The following is a 16923-nucleotide window of genomic DNA, read 5'->3' as shown; positions in this document are numbered from 1 at the left end:
AGTGCAAATTTCTGTTGAACGACCAGATAATCTGTCTTTTGTGGTGTAGACTGAGGGAGGAATTTTCCAGGAACATTCAGACAATTGGCAGCTGTGTTAATGATAATGCATTTTGCTGATAATCTCCAGAGGGGGTACAAAAAACAAATTATTCTTAGTACAGATTTTGTCTGATCAAATACCTTTGCACTGGTAGGTCACCTGTGTGTGCTACTGTTGGATGCTGCAGGTAAGAGCCCTGTTGAACGGATGTGGCTGTATTCTGAAATGAAGCAAAGTTAAAGCTAGTGTTAGTGCTGTGGTTCACTGCCTAGCAGTTGCGCTCAGCTTCCTGTGCTGTAGTGGTACCGTGGAACCACAATAGCAGAACGAGCTGTGAGGATCTGACACCAAAACGATGGCTGCACAAACAATATGCGGCCATCCTCCACTTTGCCTCTTTGTGTTGATAAATCTTGTTCAAGGTAAGTGCTACCATCTTCATTCAAACTCTTCCTTCCTGTAATGAAAGAAGTGCAGACGTGGATACATTGTGTGTACTAGTGGCATGTTCGGAGGGAGTTGAAGCTACATACACCCTAATGTTAGGTGCAATGTTAGGTCCACCAGTGACTAGAGAACATGTCCGTGACGCTAACATTCTGCATGTAGTGTGGTGTTGCAATGCTTTTCCTGGTAGGAAGTTATTGGTTATGCCTTGTGGTGTCGCTGTTATGGGGCACTCCAATCAATGATGTAAAAATATTATTGGTAGCACGAGGAGAGAGGGCAGGGCAAGGCAGGAAGAGGGACGCTTCCTTTTGGCTCTGTGATGATCATGTTTCAATCCGGTCATGAACCTACATGCCAAATGAGGGCAGTACCAGTTCTAAGCAATTTCAAAGAACAAAGACATGACTAAGAAAAAGTTTATACATTATATATGTTTGTAACTATGAGAATGGCATTGAGCTATCCCAGCATAAGGCTACCACTGTAAACCACGTACAAGGTAAAAATCAGTATGAAACTGACATAAAATTATACATTTAATTTGATATGTTATCCTATTGCTATCAATGATGCCCAAGGATCAAACTAATATCCCTAAGAAATATGTCTAATGATATTAATTTCATCATGATCTATCACACACGTAGACATTTAATGGTACATAATGTATGTGCATGCGTAATACAATATATCACAAGGCTATATCACTGAGCAGGCATTGATTACAATCTGTGCTGAATCATTGCTAGGTGTTTTAGTGTGCACAGGCATTAAGCAAAGTATCTGCAGTTGTTGCACAATTCTGGTTACCACTTTGCAACAGCAGAGGTGGCGGCACCAAGTTATGCTGCTAGCCCCGCATCGTGCTTTGGTCAGAAAGTGAAGGTCTGCTGTTCCAAAGGCTGTTAAAAAAAATTATGTCAGGAAGGCACTTTAAAATTAAAGGGGGGAATTTCTGTTTTTAGTGCTCCTGGCACAGAGATTCATATATTGGGAATATGTGTCAGGACTGCAGTCCATGCCTGCTACCAAATGATTGGGATGGTGAAAGAGACAGAATTTCTGACGTGTGGTTCCAATATATGAAGCTGTACACCAGAAGCACTAAAGTGGAAAGTTTAACAAAACTCCAGAATGTTGATTTTGCGCAGCTTGCAGTTCTGCAGCTGGTGCAAGGCTGAATTGGGGTAAGAGTACCTCGACTCAAAACGAAACCTGACTGAGTCCATCAAACCACTTCCTGATTTGCATGGTTCAGCTACTCACTGGGTAAACTGATTGAGCCTCTGGAGAAACTGCTGACTGTGCTGAGTTTCAGATAGAAACCATTATATTGGACAGGGCTACATCAATACTCGATGGTTGTTTGTTATTAAGATACTCATACAATGGAGAGACAAATTGTTCCAAGGTTCCCTTAATACCATGGACAATTCTGACCCACAAGATGGCTGAAGGAGAAAACACTGAGATGTGAAAAATCTTTGACAAGTATGACTTAAAGCCCACCTCGCTTAGAACCTAAATTATTGGAAATGTGTTTACTGACATGTCAGACCAATTTGTACTCAGATCCCATAAACAGCAATGAGATGAGACCAGTTAATCTGTTTTTGGTGATGTTGGTGGAGGAATAATTGCTGATCAGGACACTGGGTGAACTTCTCTGCTTTTCTTTGGACTTTTAACATCCAACAGAGGAGGCAGATAGGGCCTCGTTTTAACATTGCATCCATAAATCAAAGCCTGATACCTGCAGGTCAGAGTCTGATCTTAGTCTGATACCTGCAGGTCAGAGTCTGATCTTAGTCTGATACCTGCAGGTCAGAGTCTGATCTTAGTCTGATACCTGCAGGTCAGAGTCTGATCTTAGTCTGATACCTGCAGGTCAGAGTCTGATCTTAGTCTGATACCTGCAGGTCAGATTTTGATCTTAGTCTGATACCTGCAGGTCAGAGTCTGATCTTAGTCTGATACCTGCAGGTCAGAGTCTGATCTTAGTCTGATACCTGCAGGTCAGAGTCTGATCTTAGTCTGATACCTGCAGGTCAGAGTCTGATCTTAGTCTGATACCTGCAGGTCAGAGTCTGATCTTAGTCTGATACCTGCAGGTCAGAGTTTGATCTTAGTCTGATATCTGCAGGTCAGATTTTGATCTTAGTCTGATACCTGCAGGTCAGAGTCTGATCTTAGCCTGATACCTGCAGGTCAGAGTCTGATCTTAGTCTGATACCTGCAGGTCAGAGTCTCATCGTAGTCTGATACCTGCAGGTCAGAGTTTGATCTTAGTCTGATACCTGCAGGTCAGAGACTGATCTTAGTCTGATACCTGCAGGTCAGAGTCTGATCTTAGTCTGATACCTGCAGGTCAGAGTCTGATCTTAGTCTGATACCTGCAGGTCAGAGTCTGATCTTAGTCTGATACCTGCAGGTCAGAGTCTGATCTTAGTCTGATACCTGCAGGTCAGAGTCTGATCTTAGTCTGATACCTGCAGGTCAGAGTCTGATTGTACTCTGATACCTGCAGGTCAGAGTTTGATCTTAGTCTGATACCTGCAGGTCAGAGTCTGATCTTAGTCTGATACCTGCAGGTCAGAGTTTGATCGTAGTCTGATATCTGCAGGTCAGAGTCTGATCTTAGTCTGATACCTGCAGGTCAGAGTCTGATCGTACTCTGATACCTGCAGGTCAGAGTTTGATCTTAGTCTGATACCTGCAGGTCAGAGTCTGATCTTAGCCTGATACCTACATGTCAGAGTCTGATCTTAGTCTGATACCTGCAGGTCAGAGTCTGATCTTAGTCTGATACCTGCAGGTCAGAGTCTGATCTTAGTCTGATACCTGCAGGTCAGAGTCTGATCTTAGTCTGATACCTGCAGGTCAGAGTCTGATCGTAGTCTGATACCTGCAGGTCAGAGTTTGATCTTAGTCTGATACCTGCAGGTCAGAGACTGATCTTAGTCTGATACCTGCAGGTCAGAGTCTGATCTTAGTCTGATACCTGCAGGTCAGAGTCTGATCTTAGTCTGATACCTGCAGGTCAGAGTCTGATCTTAGTCTGATACCTGCAGGTCAGAGTCTGATCTTAGTCTGATACCTGCAGGTCAGAGTCTGATCTTAGTCTGATACCTGCAGGTCAGAGTCTGATCGTACTCTGATACCTGCAGGTCAGAGTTTGATCTTAGTCTGATACCTGCAGGTCAGAGTCTGATCTTAGTCTGATACCTGCAGGTCAGAGTTTGATCGTAGTCTGATATCTGCAGGTCAGAGTCTGATCTTAGTCTGATACCTGCAGGTCAGAGTCTGATCGTACTCTGATACCTGCAGGTCAGAGTTTGATCTTAGTCTGATACCTGCAGGTCAGAGTCTGATACCTGCAGGTCAGAGTCTGATCTTAGCCTGATACCTACAGGTCAGAGTCTGATCTTAGTCTGATACCTGCAGGTCAGAGTCTGATCTTAGTCTGATACCTGCAGGTCAGAGTTTGATCTTAGTCTGATAGCTGCAGGTCAGAGTCTGATCTTAGTCTGATACCTGCAGGTCAGAGTCTGATCTTAGTCTGATACCTGCAGGTCAGAGTCTGATCTTAGTCTGATACCTGCAGGTCAGAGTCTGATCTTAGTCTGATACCTGCAGGTCAGAGTCTGATCTTAGTCTGATACCTGCAGGTCAGAGTCTGATCTTAGACTGATACCTGCAGGTCAGAGTTTGATCTTAGTCTGATACCTGCAGGTCAGAGTCTGATCTTAGTCTGATACCTGCAGGTCAGAGTCTGATCTTAGTCTGATACCTGCAGGTCAGAGTCTGATCTTAGTCTGATACCTGCAGGTCAGAGTCTGATCTTAGTCTGATACCTGCAGGTCAGAGTCTGATCGTACTCTGATACCTGCAGGTCAGAGTTTGATCTTAGTCTGATACCTGCAGGTCAGAGTCTGATCTTAGTCTGATACCTGCAGGTCAGAGTTTGATTGTAGTCTGATACCTGCAGGTCAGAGTCTGATCTTAGCCTGATACCTACAGGTCAGAGTCTGATCTTAGTCTGATACCTGCAGGTCAGAGTCTGATCTTAGTCTGACACCTGCAGGTCAGAGTTTGATCTTAGTCTGATAGCTGCAGGTCAGAGTTTGATCTTAGTCTGATACCTGCAGGTAAGAGTTTGATCTTAGTCTGATACCTGCAGGTCAGAGTCTGATCTTAGTCTGATACCTGCAGGTCAGAGTCTGATCTTAGTCTGATACCTACAGGTCAGAGTCTGATCTTAGTCTGATTCCTGCAGGTCAGAGTCTGATCTTAGTCTGATACCTGCAGGCCAGAGTCTGATCTTAGTCTGATACCTGCAGGTCAGAGTCTGATCTTAGTCTGATACCTGCAGCTCAGAGTCTGATCTTAGACTGATACCTGCAGGTCAGAGTTTGATCTTAGTCTGATACCTGCAGGTCAGAGTCTGATCTTAGTCTGATACCTGTAGGTCAGAGTCTGATCTTAGTCTGATACCTGCAGGTCAGAGTCTGATCTTAGTCTGATACCTGCAGGTCAGAGTTTGATCTTAGTCTGATATCTGCAGGTCAGATTTTGATCTTAGTCTGATACCTGCAGGTCAGAGTCTGGTCGTAGTCTGATACCTGCAGGTCAGAGTTTGATCTTAGTCTGATACCTGCAGGTCAGACACTGATCTTAGTCTGATACCTGCAGGTCAGAGTCTGATCTTAGTCTGATACCTGCAGGTCAGAGTCTGATCTTAGTCTGATACCTGCAGGTCAGAGTCTGATCTTAGTCTGATACCTGCAGGTCAGAGTCTGATCGTACTCTGATACCTGCAGGTCAGAGTTTGATCTTAGTCTGATACCTGCAGGTCAGAGTTTGATCGTAGTCTGATATCTGCAGGTCAGAGTCTGATCTTAGTCTGATACCTGCAGGTCAGAGTTTGATCGTACTCTGATACCTGCAGGTCAGAGTTTGATCTTAGTCTGATACCTGCAGGTCAGAGTCTGATCTTAGTCTGATGCCTGCAGGTCAGAGTTTGATCGTAGTCTGATACCTGCAGGTCAGAGTCTGATCTTAGCCTGATACCTACAGGTCAGAGTCTGATCTTAGTCTGATAGCTGCAGGTCAGAGTCTGATCTTAGTCTGATACCTGCAGGTCAGAGTTTGATCTTAGTCTGATAGCTGCAGGTCAGAGTTTGATCTTAGTCTGATACCTGCAGGTCAGAGTTTGATCTTAGTCTGATACCTGCAGGTCGGAGTCTGATCTTAGTCTGATACCTGCAGGTCAGAGTCTGATCTTAGTCTGACACCTGCAGGTCAGAGTCTGATCTTAGTCTGATACCTGCAGGTCAGAGTCTGATCTTAGTCTGATACCTGCAGGTCAGAGTCTGATCTTAGTCTGATACCTGCAGGTCAGAGTCTGATCTTAGTCTGATACCTGCAGGTCAGAGTCTGATCGTACTCTGATACCTGCAGTTCAGAGTTTGATCTCAGTCTGATACCTGCAGGTCAGAGTCTGATCTTAGTCTGACACCTGCAGGTCAGAGTTTGATCGTAGTCTGATACCTGCAGGTCAGAGTCTGATCTTAGCCTGATACCTACAGGTCAGAGTCTGATCTTAGTCTGATACCTGCAGGTCAGAGTCTGATCTTAGTCTGACACCTGCAGGTCAGAGTTTGATCTTAGTCTGATAGCTGCAGGTCAGAGTTTGATCTTAGTCTGATACCTGCAGGTCAGAGTTTGATCTTAGTCTGATACCTGCAGGTCAGAGTTTGATCTTAGTCTGATACCTGCAGGTCAGAGTTTGATCTTAGTCTGATACCTGCAGGTCAGAGTCTGATCTTAGTCTGATACCTGCAGGTCAGAGTCTGATCTTAGTCTGATACCTGCAGGTCAGAGTCTGATCTTAGTCTGATACCTGCAGGTCAGAGTCTGATCTTAGTCTGATACCTGCAGCTCAGAGTCTGATCTTAGACTGATACCTGCAGGTCAGAGTTTGATCTTAGTCTGATACCTGCAGGTCAGAGTCTGATCTTAGTCTGATACCTGCAGGTCAGAGTCTGATCTTAGTCTAATACCTGCAGGTCAGGGTCTGATCTTAGTCTGATACCTGCAGGTCAGAGTCTGATCTTAGTCTGATACCTGCAGGTCAGAGTCTGATCTTAGTCTGATACCTGCAGGTCAGAGTCTGATCTTAGTCTGATACCTGCAGGTCAGAGTCTGATCTTAGTCTGATACCTGCAGGTCAGAGTCTGATCTTAGTCTGATACCTGCAGGTCAGAATCTGATCTTAGTCTGATACCTGCAGGTCAGAGTCTGATCTTAGTCTGATACCTGCAGGTCAGAGTTTGATCTTAGTCTGATACCTGCAGGTCAGAGTTTGATCTTAGTCTGATATCTGCAGGTCAGATTTTGATCTTAGTCTGATACCTGCAGGTCAGAGTCTGATCTTAGTCTGATACCTGCAGGTCAGAGTCTGATCTTAGTCTGATACCTGCAGGTCAGAGTCTGATCTTAGTCAGTTGGTAAATAAAGCGCCCTAGAGTATACCTGTAACTGGGGTATTGAATAAATTTTTTAATTAATTAAAGGAGTAAGTTATGGCAGGAGAGTTCAGACCCGTGTACTGCTCCTCTTGCTCCATGTGGGAAGTCAGGGACGCTGCCAGTGTCCCTGACGACCATGTGTGCGGGAAATGCATCCAGCTGCAGCTACTTGTAGAACGCATTGCGGCGCTCGAGCTGCGGGTGGATGAATTTTGGAGCATGCGCGATGCTGAGAGGGTCGTGGATAGCACGTTTAGCGAGTTGTTCACGCCTCAGGGTTGGGCTGCACAGGCAGAAAGAAAGTGGGTGACCATCAGGCGGAGCAACAGAGGCAGGCAGGAAGTGCAGGGAACCCCTGCGGACATCCCCCTTTCAAACAGGTATATCAAGTTGGATACTGTTGAGGGGGATGACTCACCAGGGGAAGGCAGCAGCAGCCAGCTTCCTGGCACCAGGGACGCTTCTGCTGCTCAGGAAGGGAGGGAAAAGAGTGGGAGAGCAATAGTGGTAGGGGATTCTATCGTAAGGGGAACAGATAGGCGTTTCTGTGGCCGCAAACGTGACTCCACGATGGTTTGTTGCCTCCCTGGGGCCAGGGTCATGGGTGTCACTGAGTGGCTACAGGGCATTCTTAAGGGGGAGGGTGAGCAGGCAGAGGTCGTGGTCCACATTGGGACCAACGACATAGGTAGGAAGGGGGATGAGGTCCTGCATCAAGAATTTAGGGAGCTATGTAACAGATTAAAGGGCAGGACCTCAAAGGTTGTAATCTCTGGATTACTCCCAGTGCCACGTGCTAGTGAGTGTAGGAATAGGAGGATAGTGCAGATGAGTGCGTGGCTAAAGAGTTGGTGTAGGAGGGAGGGTTTTAGTTTCCTGGGTCACTGGGCCTGCTTCTGGGAAAGGTGGGACTTGTACAAGCCGGACGGGTTGCACCTGAACCAGAGCGGGACAAATATCCTTGCGGGGAGGTTTGCTAGCACTGTTGGGGGGGGTTTAAACTAACTTGGCAGGGGGATGGGATACAGAGGGGAGCTGAAATAGGGGGTGATGTGCTGCCAATTATAGAGAAAAAAACAAGTCAGCTTGGTAGACAGGGCAAATATATAAGGGCAAGGCTGGTGGCATCTATTTTAATGCAAGGAGTCTTGCAAATAAGGTGGATGAACTGAAGGTGTTGATAAACACATGGGAGTATGATATTGTTGCTATCACGGAGACATGGTTGAGGGAGGGGCAAGACTGGCAGCTCAATATTCCAGGGTACAGAATCTTCAGGCGAGACAGAGGGGGAGGTAAAAGAGAAGGGGGTGTCGCAATATTAATTAAGGAGGCAATTACTGCAGTAAGGAGGGATGACATATTAGCAGGTTCCTCTAATGAGGCCATATGGGTGGAGCTTAAAAACAAAAAGGGGGCAAGCACTTTGCTGGGAGTGTACTATAGGCCTCCAAACAGTCAGAGGGAGATAGAGGAACAGATATGTAGGCAAATCTCAGAGAAATGTGCAAATAATAGGGTAATAATAATGGGGGATTTCAACTTCCCCAATATTAACTGGGATAGTCAAAGTGTGAAAGGCTCAGAGGGTGTAGAATTCTTAAAGTGCATCCAGGAGAGCTTTTTGAGCCAGCATGTAGAAAGTCCTACAAGAGAGGGGGCGGTACTGGACCTAATTCTAGGGAATGTGGCCGGCCAAGTGGAAAAAGTGCTAGTAGGTGAGTACTTTGGTGACAGTGACCATAATATGGTGAGATTTAAGGTGGTCATGGAAAAGGACAGGGATGGGCCGGAAATAAAGGTTCTAAATTGGGGGAAGGCCGATTTTAATAGGATAAGGCAGGATCTGGCCAAAATGGACTGGGATCAGCTACTTGTAGGAAAATCCACATCGGAGCAATGGGAGGCTTTCAGAAGGGAGATTGAGATCATACAATGGCAACATGTTCCCGTAAAGGTCAAGGGTGGTTCCAAAAACCACAGGGAACCTTGGATGTCAGGGGATATACGAGAATGGATTAGGAAAAAAAGGAGGGCTTTTGGCAGATACAAAAGGCTAAAGACGGAGGAAGCCCTAGAGGAGTGCAAAAAGTGCAGGGGGATACTTAAAAAAGAAATTACGAGATCAAGGAGGGGCCATGAAATAACACTGGCGAGCAAAATAAAGGAAAATCCTAAGATGTTTTATAAGTATATTAAGGGTAAGAGGATAACTAGGGAAAAAATAGGGCCCATTAGGGACAAAAGTGGCAATCTGTGTGTGGAGCCGGAAGATGTAGGAGGGGTTCTAAATGAATTTTTTGCATCTGTTTTCACTATGGAGGAGGACGATGTAGACATAGAAATAGGGCGGGGGACTGTGATATGCTCGAACATATTGTAGGGGGTTTCTCTTGCTCATTCTGGTCTCCTGCCAGGCTTCGTGCAATAATTACCCTTGAGTGGTTCGACCCACTCCCCCTACGGTTCTAGACCTTGGACTTAGATGCAGAGAACAGTAGTGCAGAGAAAGGACTCAATAGACCAGGTTGAATAGCACGAAATGGATGCTTTTATTTTTAAACAGTTTGAAGCATTACAAAATACATGTCATAGGCACAGATTAAAGTAACTACAATCATGCACAAATTTATGAATTTGGCTCTATGGAAATGGGGAACACACGGCACATTGTAAAAGGGAAAACACATTACGATTACCCTTAACTCCCTCCCCTATACCTAAACTAAGTTTCGACCTGGGGAACTTGGGATCATGCTCACCACTCTCAAAATTGCGAAAAAGGGGGTTCGCAGCCTTTTGGCACCGCTTTCCGTCGTCACGTGGATTTGGAAACTTCTGGCGCAGTCGATATTCTCTCTCTCTCTCTCTCGAGGCGGCGGGGTAGACACAGCCTCGATGAGCGCTCGTCAAGGTTGAAGATCAGCTACAAGCAGTTGAAGAACTGCATACAAATGGGAGAATCTGAAGGTCTCTGGCCGAATGGTATGCCGAGGACCTTCCTCGCTCCCGCCTGGCTCGGTGGCTTTCCAGAGGGTTTCTTCTCCTTCGGCCTGGGTCGTCGATGATCTCCCGACCCCAGTACCCGGGCCACCCTCGTCGCCTTCTCGTCGTGGCCGAGCCTTGTCTGGCTGAACACCGACCACGTTGTCTTTTCACCGAAATTGTCCGTCCGAAGCGTCTGTAAAAAGACGAAGCATCTTCATCGATTCCGAAGCTACCGAGGTAGAAGAGGCGCCGATCCTGGCACCGTCCGTCCTTCGTTCATCCGTTCGTTCCATCGATCACTCCAATAACGTCGATCGTGTTTCCTCCGATCGTTCCTTGTCACTTTTGATGGACTTTCAATCCATAGTTATACCCTTTTGGGACAGTCTTATCTCCCGCCAAATCATAGTCCTGTCTTTGTATTAATTTTGGCGGGCAGAAATCTCTGCAGGGGCGCTTTGTCTTGTAACGGGAGCCGGTGATAACTTAACTGGCCTTCCTGGCCGATAATGTCTTTTTAAGTCTTTTACATTGTCATCGCGACTCGGTTCGCATATTGATCGGTCCGGAGATTTTTCTTGATGGCTGTTAAACGGTTTCTCCTTTGTACAATAAATGGGTATAAGTGTTTTTGCATTGTCCACCCATATCTTGATGGGCCCCATCCTGTACTTAGAATCCATTGAATATGTATGCTGTTTCCGTGAGTTTCGGTTCCCAGATATTGGCTTTCGCGGGCTTACTGTCTTCAATCCACAAGCCTGTCTGGCTTGCAGTAACAGAAATAAAATGGTCCAGAAAACTGATCACGAGGCCCGGCGGCCATTTTGTATGCCCTTTTATCAAAGGTTTTTCTGTGCAAGCTTACTTTGGTCAATAAACAGTCTTATTTTATCCGGTTTTCTTGCGTGATTATTGCTGAAAATTTCGAATCTTACAATATTAACATCGAGAGGGAGGCGGTATTGGCGGTTTTAGCAGGCCTAAAAATGGATAAATCCCCAGGCCCGGATGAAATGTATCCCAGGCTGCTGTGTGAGGCAAAGGAAGAGATTGCGGGGGCTCTAACACATATATTCAGGACCTCTCTGGCCACAGGGGATGTGCCAGAGGACTGGAGAACCGCTAATGTAGTACCATTATTCAAGAAGGGAAGTAGGGAAAAACCGGGGAACTACAGGCCAGTGAGCCTAACATCAGTGGTAGGAAAATTATTGGAAAAAATTCTGAGGGACAAAATTAGTCTCCACTTGGAGAGACAAGGATTAATCAGGGATAGTCAACATGGCTTTGTCAAGGGAAGATCATGTCTGACTAATTTGATTGAATTTTTTGAGGGGGTGACTAGGTGTGTGGATGAGGGTAACGCAGTGGATGTGGTATACATGGATTTCAGTAAGGCCTTCGATAAAGTCCCGCACAGGAGACTGGTCAAGAAAGTAAGAGCCCATGGAATCCAGGGTGCCTTGGCACATTGGGTACAAAACTGGCTTAGTGGCAGAAGGCAGAGGGTGATGGTCGAATTTTGTTTTTGTGACTGGAAGCCTGTGGCCAGTGGGGTGCCACAGGGATCGGTGCTGGGTCCCTTGCTGTTTGTGGTCTACATTAATGACTTGGATATGAATGTAAAAGGTATGATCAGTAAGTTCGTGGATGATACAAAAATTGGTAGGGTGGTAAATAGCGAGGAGGGTAGCCTCAGTCTGCAGGACGATATAGATGGGTTGGTCAGATGGGCGGAACAGTGGCAAATGGAATTTAACCCGGAAAAGTGCGAGGTGATGCACTTTGGGGGGACTAACAAGGCAAGGGAATACACAATGAATGGTAAGACCCTAGGCAAGACGGAGGTGCAGAGGGATCTGGGTGTGCAAGTACACAGATCCCTGAAGGCGGCGGAACGGGTGGATAAGGTGGTAAAAAAGGCATATGGGATACTTGCCTTCATTAGCCGAGGCATAGAATATAAGAGCAAGGAGGTTATGATGGAGCTGTATAAAACACTGGTTAGGCCACAGCTGGAATACTGTGTGCAGTTCTGGTCGCCACACTACAGGAAGGATGTGATCGCTTTGGAGAGGGTGCAGAGGAGATTCACCAGGATGTTACCTGGGCTGGAGCGCTTCAGCTATGAAGAAAGACTGGGCAGATTGGGTTTGTTTTCCTTGGAGCAGAGGAGGCTGAGGGGGGACATGATTGAGGTGTACAAAATTATGAGGGGCATAGATAGGATGGATACTGAGGAGCTTTTTCCCTTAGTAGAAGGGTCAATAACTAGGGGGCATAGATTCAAGGTAAAGGGCGGGAGGTTTAGAGGGGATTTGAGAAAGAACTTTTTCACCCAGAGGGTGGTTGGAGTCTGGAACTCACTGCCTGAAAGGGTTGTGGAGGCAGGAACCCTCACAACATTTAAGAAGCATTTGGATGAGCACTTGAAATGCCATAACATACAAAGCTACGGACCAAATGCTGGAATATGGGATTAGATTAGACAGGGCTTGATGGCCGGCACGGACACGATGGGCCGAAGGGCCTCTATCCGTGCTGTATAACTCTATGACTCTATGACCTGCAGGTCAGAGTTTGATCTTAGTCTGATACCTGCAGGTCAGAGTCTGATCTTAGTCTGATACCTGCAGGTCAGAGTCTGATCTTAGTCTGATACCTGCAGGTCAGAGTTTGATCTTAGTCTGATACCTGCAGGTCAGAGTTTGATCTTAGTCTGATACCTGCAGGTCAGAGTCTGATCTTAGTCTGATACCTGCAGGTCAGAGTTTGATCTTAGTCTGATACCTGCAGGTCAGAGTCTGATCTTAGTCTGATACCTGCAGGTCAGAGTCTGATCTTAGTCTGATACCTGCAGGTCAGAGTTTGATCTTAGTCTGATACCTGCAGGTCAGAGTCTGATCTTAGTCTGATACCTGCAGGTCAGAGTCTGATCTTAGTCTGATACCTGCAGGTCAGAGTCTGATCTTAGTCTGATACCGGCAGGTCAGAGTCTGATCTTAGTCTGATACCTGCAGGTCAGAGTCTGATCTTAGTTTGATACCTGCAGGTCAGAGTCTGATCTTAGTTTGATACATGCAGGTCAGAGTCTGATCATAGCCTGATACCTGCAGGATCTCTGAAGCATTTGGCAAAGCAGTTTTTTTTTAATAAAATGTAATTTGTTTCAAGAACCATTTGATCAGCAGGAATAATTGTGCACAGTTGACATTTGTCAATTTGTTGAGAATTTGTTTCTTCACCAACCTCAAAACTTGATATTAGAATTAACAACAGAAAATGCTGGAAACACTCAGCAGGTCAGGCAGCATCCGTTGAGAGAGAAACAGTGTTAACATTTCGGATCCATGACCTGTCATCAGTTCTGACGAAGGGTCATCGACCTGAAATGTTAACTCTGTTTCTCTCCCCAGGTGCTGCCTGACCTGCTGAGTGTTGCCAGTATTTTCTGTTGTTATTTCAGATTTCCAGCATCTGCAGTATATTGCTATTTTGCTATTGAATTGATACTAGAATTGCTTGCATCGGCTAAAAATATAAGGTTGCAGTCACACATTCACCTGAAATGTCTGCAGTGGTTTTTCTAATTTATTGCCCTAACTTAGGCTTAAAGTCTGTGAAATTCCCAGAGAAATTAGGTAATCATCTCAAGACAGCCTTCTGCATCGTTTCTCCTGGGTTTCTGCCGAGCTTGGCTAAAATTATGATAAGAGATTCAGGAGAACCCCACGGAAATTCACCCCCATATCTTTAGCATTACAGTGACCTGGTTCCTGCTAAAGATGGTATGAAAACACAATGAACGGCACATCAAAGAGATCTCCAGCCCCGACTGCTTACCCCGAGCGCACGGTGATGTGACATGCTAACAATAGCTGTCGGACTCCAGTGTGAACATGGCCTTCTGCAGCTCGAGCCCCAATTTCAGCAGGGGTAGGGTGGGAAACACTTTAAAAACTAAAATAATTCCCTGGCGATGGTGCTAAAATTATATATTATTGGTTCAAAAATTGACGAAACTGTTTCGGATGCAAGCACTGTGACATCAGACCACACACAGTTTTCAGAGTTGCCAGTTCAAATCCTCAAACATGAAGTAAACTCAGGAGTGATTCATTCTGACTTTGAATGCTGGTGTATCTATGCACCATTTTTAAGAGTATAAACACACAGGCCGCGAAAGTTGGCTCCTTTGCGCCTGCCGTTAGCACCGGCGCAAAGGGCTTATCACCCGGGCGAGGGCAAAGTGCCCCCCGAGAAATTCGGCGGGGCGCTACTGAGACACTAGCCGATAGTGGCACGTCACCGCCGGTAGTGCCCCGGGCTGCTGCGCCGCCAGCGACGATGTCATCGTCATGAGTCACGACCCCTTACCACCCCGCGGCAGAAATTTGGCTGTGCCATGAGAGGCTGCCGCAGGCAGTGTCAGCAGCAGCCTCGCGGGTCGCAAGCCAGGCTGACCTTCATTCGCTGGGCACTAATTAAAGGGAGTGTGGCTGTGACCCCTGCTGCCATTTTGTCGGCCCTCCATGGTGGCCCTTGGTCTGGTCTGTGGCCGCCATCGCGCAGCTTGGCATCGCGCCACCCTGTTGGGCTAATGTGAGCTATCGGAGGCCCTGCAGAGCTTGCAGCGTCCCTCCCCTTTAACGGAAGGGGAGGGGCGCTGAAACACATCAGCATTACGCGGAGCGGCCGCGGAGCGCTCTGGCACTACCGTACTTCGCAACCCCAACACCGCCCCGAGAGGAAGTGGAGCACCCGCGATAGCGCTCCGCTTCCTCGCCAGGGCAGTAAGCCGAATTTAGTGGCCAGGGCATAACGGAATTTCGGCCCCACAAACCTTTGAAGAAAATACAGCACAAATATGTTGTACCCTTTAGGTAACTGAGCTGTTGCTTCCTGTATGGAAATTCTGGGAAACATAACCCACACATTGACGCTTCTATCATCTCTCTACAATTATCAGTTAAGAGTTTGAAGCCTCGGGCCTTATTATCGTTACTTGGACAAACTGCCGGTGCCTGTCATGCATCCACAGACTGTGAGCTCCTTTTCGCCTGTTCCTCTTGGCTCCACATCAATGGTTTCTGAATTTAAAAAAAAAAAATGAACTTACCTTTCATTTGGGGCTGCTAAAGAATCCCAAGCAGGCCTGGCTCCTGGTCTGCCCATCACCACCCAATTTTGTCAAGGGGACCTAAAACGGGTGTTAGGCCACTCCTTTACATATGTTAGAGGCCTAACGCCTGGTTTAGGTGGCGGTCAGGAGCGCCTGGAAAATTGACCTGGCGAATTTAGCAGTGGCCCGAATGCAGGCGCAAATTGGGCACAGACTGTCCCACTGCTAAATTGCTCATCGTTGCACTCATTTTACACCAAAAAACAGGCACAACACAAATCAATAGATTCTAAGTGAGGGCCTGTCAAAGACTCAGGTATGACTGCCTGCATGAACTGGAATTTTGTTGTTTAACATTCCCTTGGCTTCGGCTAATGGTTACTTTGCAAAACACTGAAAGGAGTAACAGGGGAATTTTTTAATTCAAAGCTTCCTGGCTTCTGGCTCAATGTATCAAAAAGAATGCACTACATAGAAATGAAAGAATTCTCCCAAAAGTGCTGTAGGAGGAGTAGGAATAACTAAACAAGCTTAAGTAAAGGCTTACGGAAAACACTTGGGGATAGATGCACTGAATCTGAACTGCAAGATCAAATAAGCTGCAAATCTCCCCATCCCCAACACTATTGATATTTACTTGATGTGTGCAGTGGGTAATGGCCCTGGGGCTTTAGCTGTTCCTGTCTCAGAGGGTGTTGGAAATAGCTCAGGATTTCAAGCAAGATGAGTTGAATCAGGTTTGTTTGTTGATTGTTCAATCTGATTAAAGGAGATAGAGGAGTATAGCCAATCTAATAAGATTGAGTGCATCTCAGCCAATTCTTAAGCTAGGAAAGAAGTCTATATATTACTGAGCGGCTATATATCTGTGGCCACTGAGCACATGTAAGGATGAGTGACAATTTCTGGCAATAAACAGATGCAAGAGAATGGAGTTAAACATGAATAAAAACAAGCAAAGTCCATTCTTAAAAACTTAGGTTATGTTCTAGATATTCTCTTGGGTTCAGTGTCACTTGTCTCTACTGTAAATGAATCCTGTGCTGCTTATGATCAGCAGGTTACCTTTAACCTGCCAAATATTTATCCTATGATAGCATGACCTGCAATTAAATTGCTTATTAAATTAACTTAAGGAACAGAAAAGGAGCTGTTACATTGCTGGGTGTTTACTATAGACACCAAATAGTTAGAAGGAGATAGAACAGCAAATCTGTAGGCAAATTTCAGAGAAATGCAAAAATAATAGAGCAGTAATAGTAGGGGACTTCAATTATCCTAATATACCTGTTGAATGGGGAAAAAACAGAGTAAAGGGCAAGAATGATACAAAACTTGGCAATGTGGTTAAGAGTGAGCATGATAGTAGCAGACTTCAGGAGGACATAGACTGGTGAAATGGGCAGACACATGGCAGATGCAATTTAATGCAGATAAGTGTGAAGTGATGCATTTTGGGAGAAACAACACGGAGAGGCAGTATAATCTAAATGGTACTATTTTGAGGGGGGTGGAAGAGCAGAGCGACCTGGGGGTACATATTCGCAAATCCTTGAAAGTGGCATGGCAAGTTATTAAGGCAATTAAGAAAGTGTATAGGATACTTGGCTTTGTAAATAGGGGTATTAAATACAAAAAACAAGGAAGTCATGCTAAACCTTTACAAATCACTGGTTAGGCTTCAGCTGGACTATTGTGCACAATTCTGGGCCTTGGAGAGGGTGCAGAGGAGGTTTACCAGGATGATGCCAGGGATGAGGGATTTCAGTTATGCGGAGGGATCGGAGA

The 16923-nt window shown here is 45.9% G+C and overlaps 1 protein-coding gene across 2 annotated transcripts in view; it reads left to right on the top strand.

The window, feature by feature from the left end:
* The first annotated feature begins 343 nt into the window (after positions 1–343).
* The window catches only part of LOC147111547 (T-cell surface protein tactile), a 242668-nt gene continuing 226088 nt past the window's right edge, over positions 344–16923 (top strand). The window contains exon 1 of one of the 2 annotated variants that reach the window (XM_085998617.1): positions 344–464. In XM_085998617.1, the coding sequence (XP_085854743.1) occupies positions 398–464 (67 nt within the window). In that variant the 5' untranslated portion in view covers positions 344–397. The remainder of the gene's footprint in view (positions 465–16923) is intronic. The other variant, XM_085998614.1, reaches the window with a different exon arrangement.

Source organism: Somniosus microcephalus, chromosome 10 (genome assembly GCF_052327205.1).
Source record: "Somniosus microcephalus isolate GS21.2 chromosome 10, FLI_Smic_1.0, whole genome shotgun sequence".
Taxonomy (NCBI): domain Eukaryota; kingdom Metazoa; phylum Chordata; class Chondrichthyes; order Squaliformes; family Somniosidae; genus Somniosus; species Somniosus microcephalus.
The sequence above is the reverse complement of the archived record's forward strand: the minus strand, read 5'-3'. Positions and strand labels throughout refer to the sequence as shown.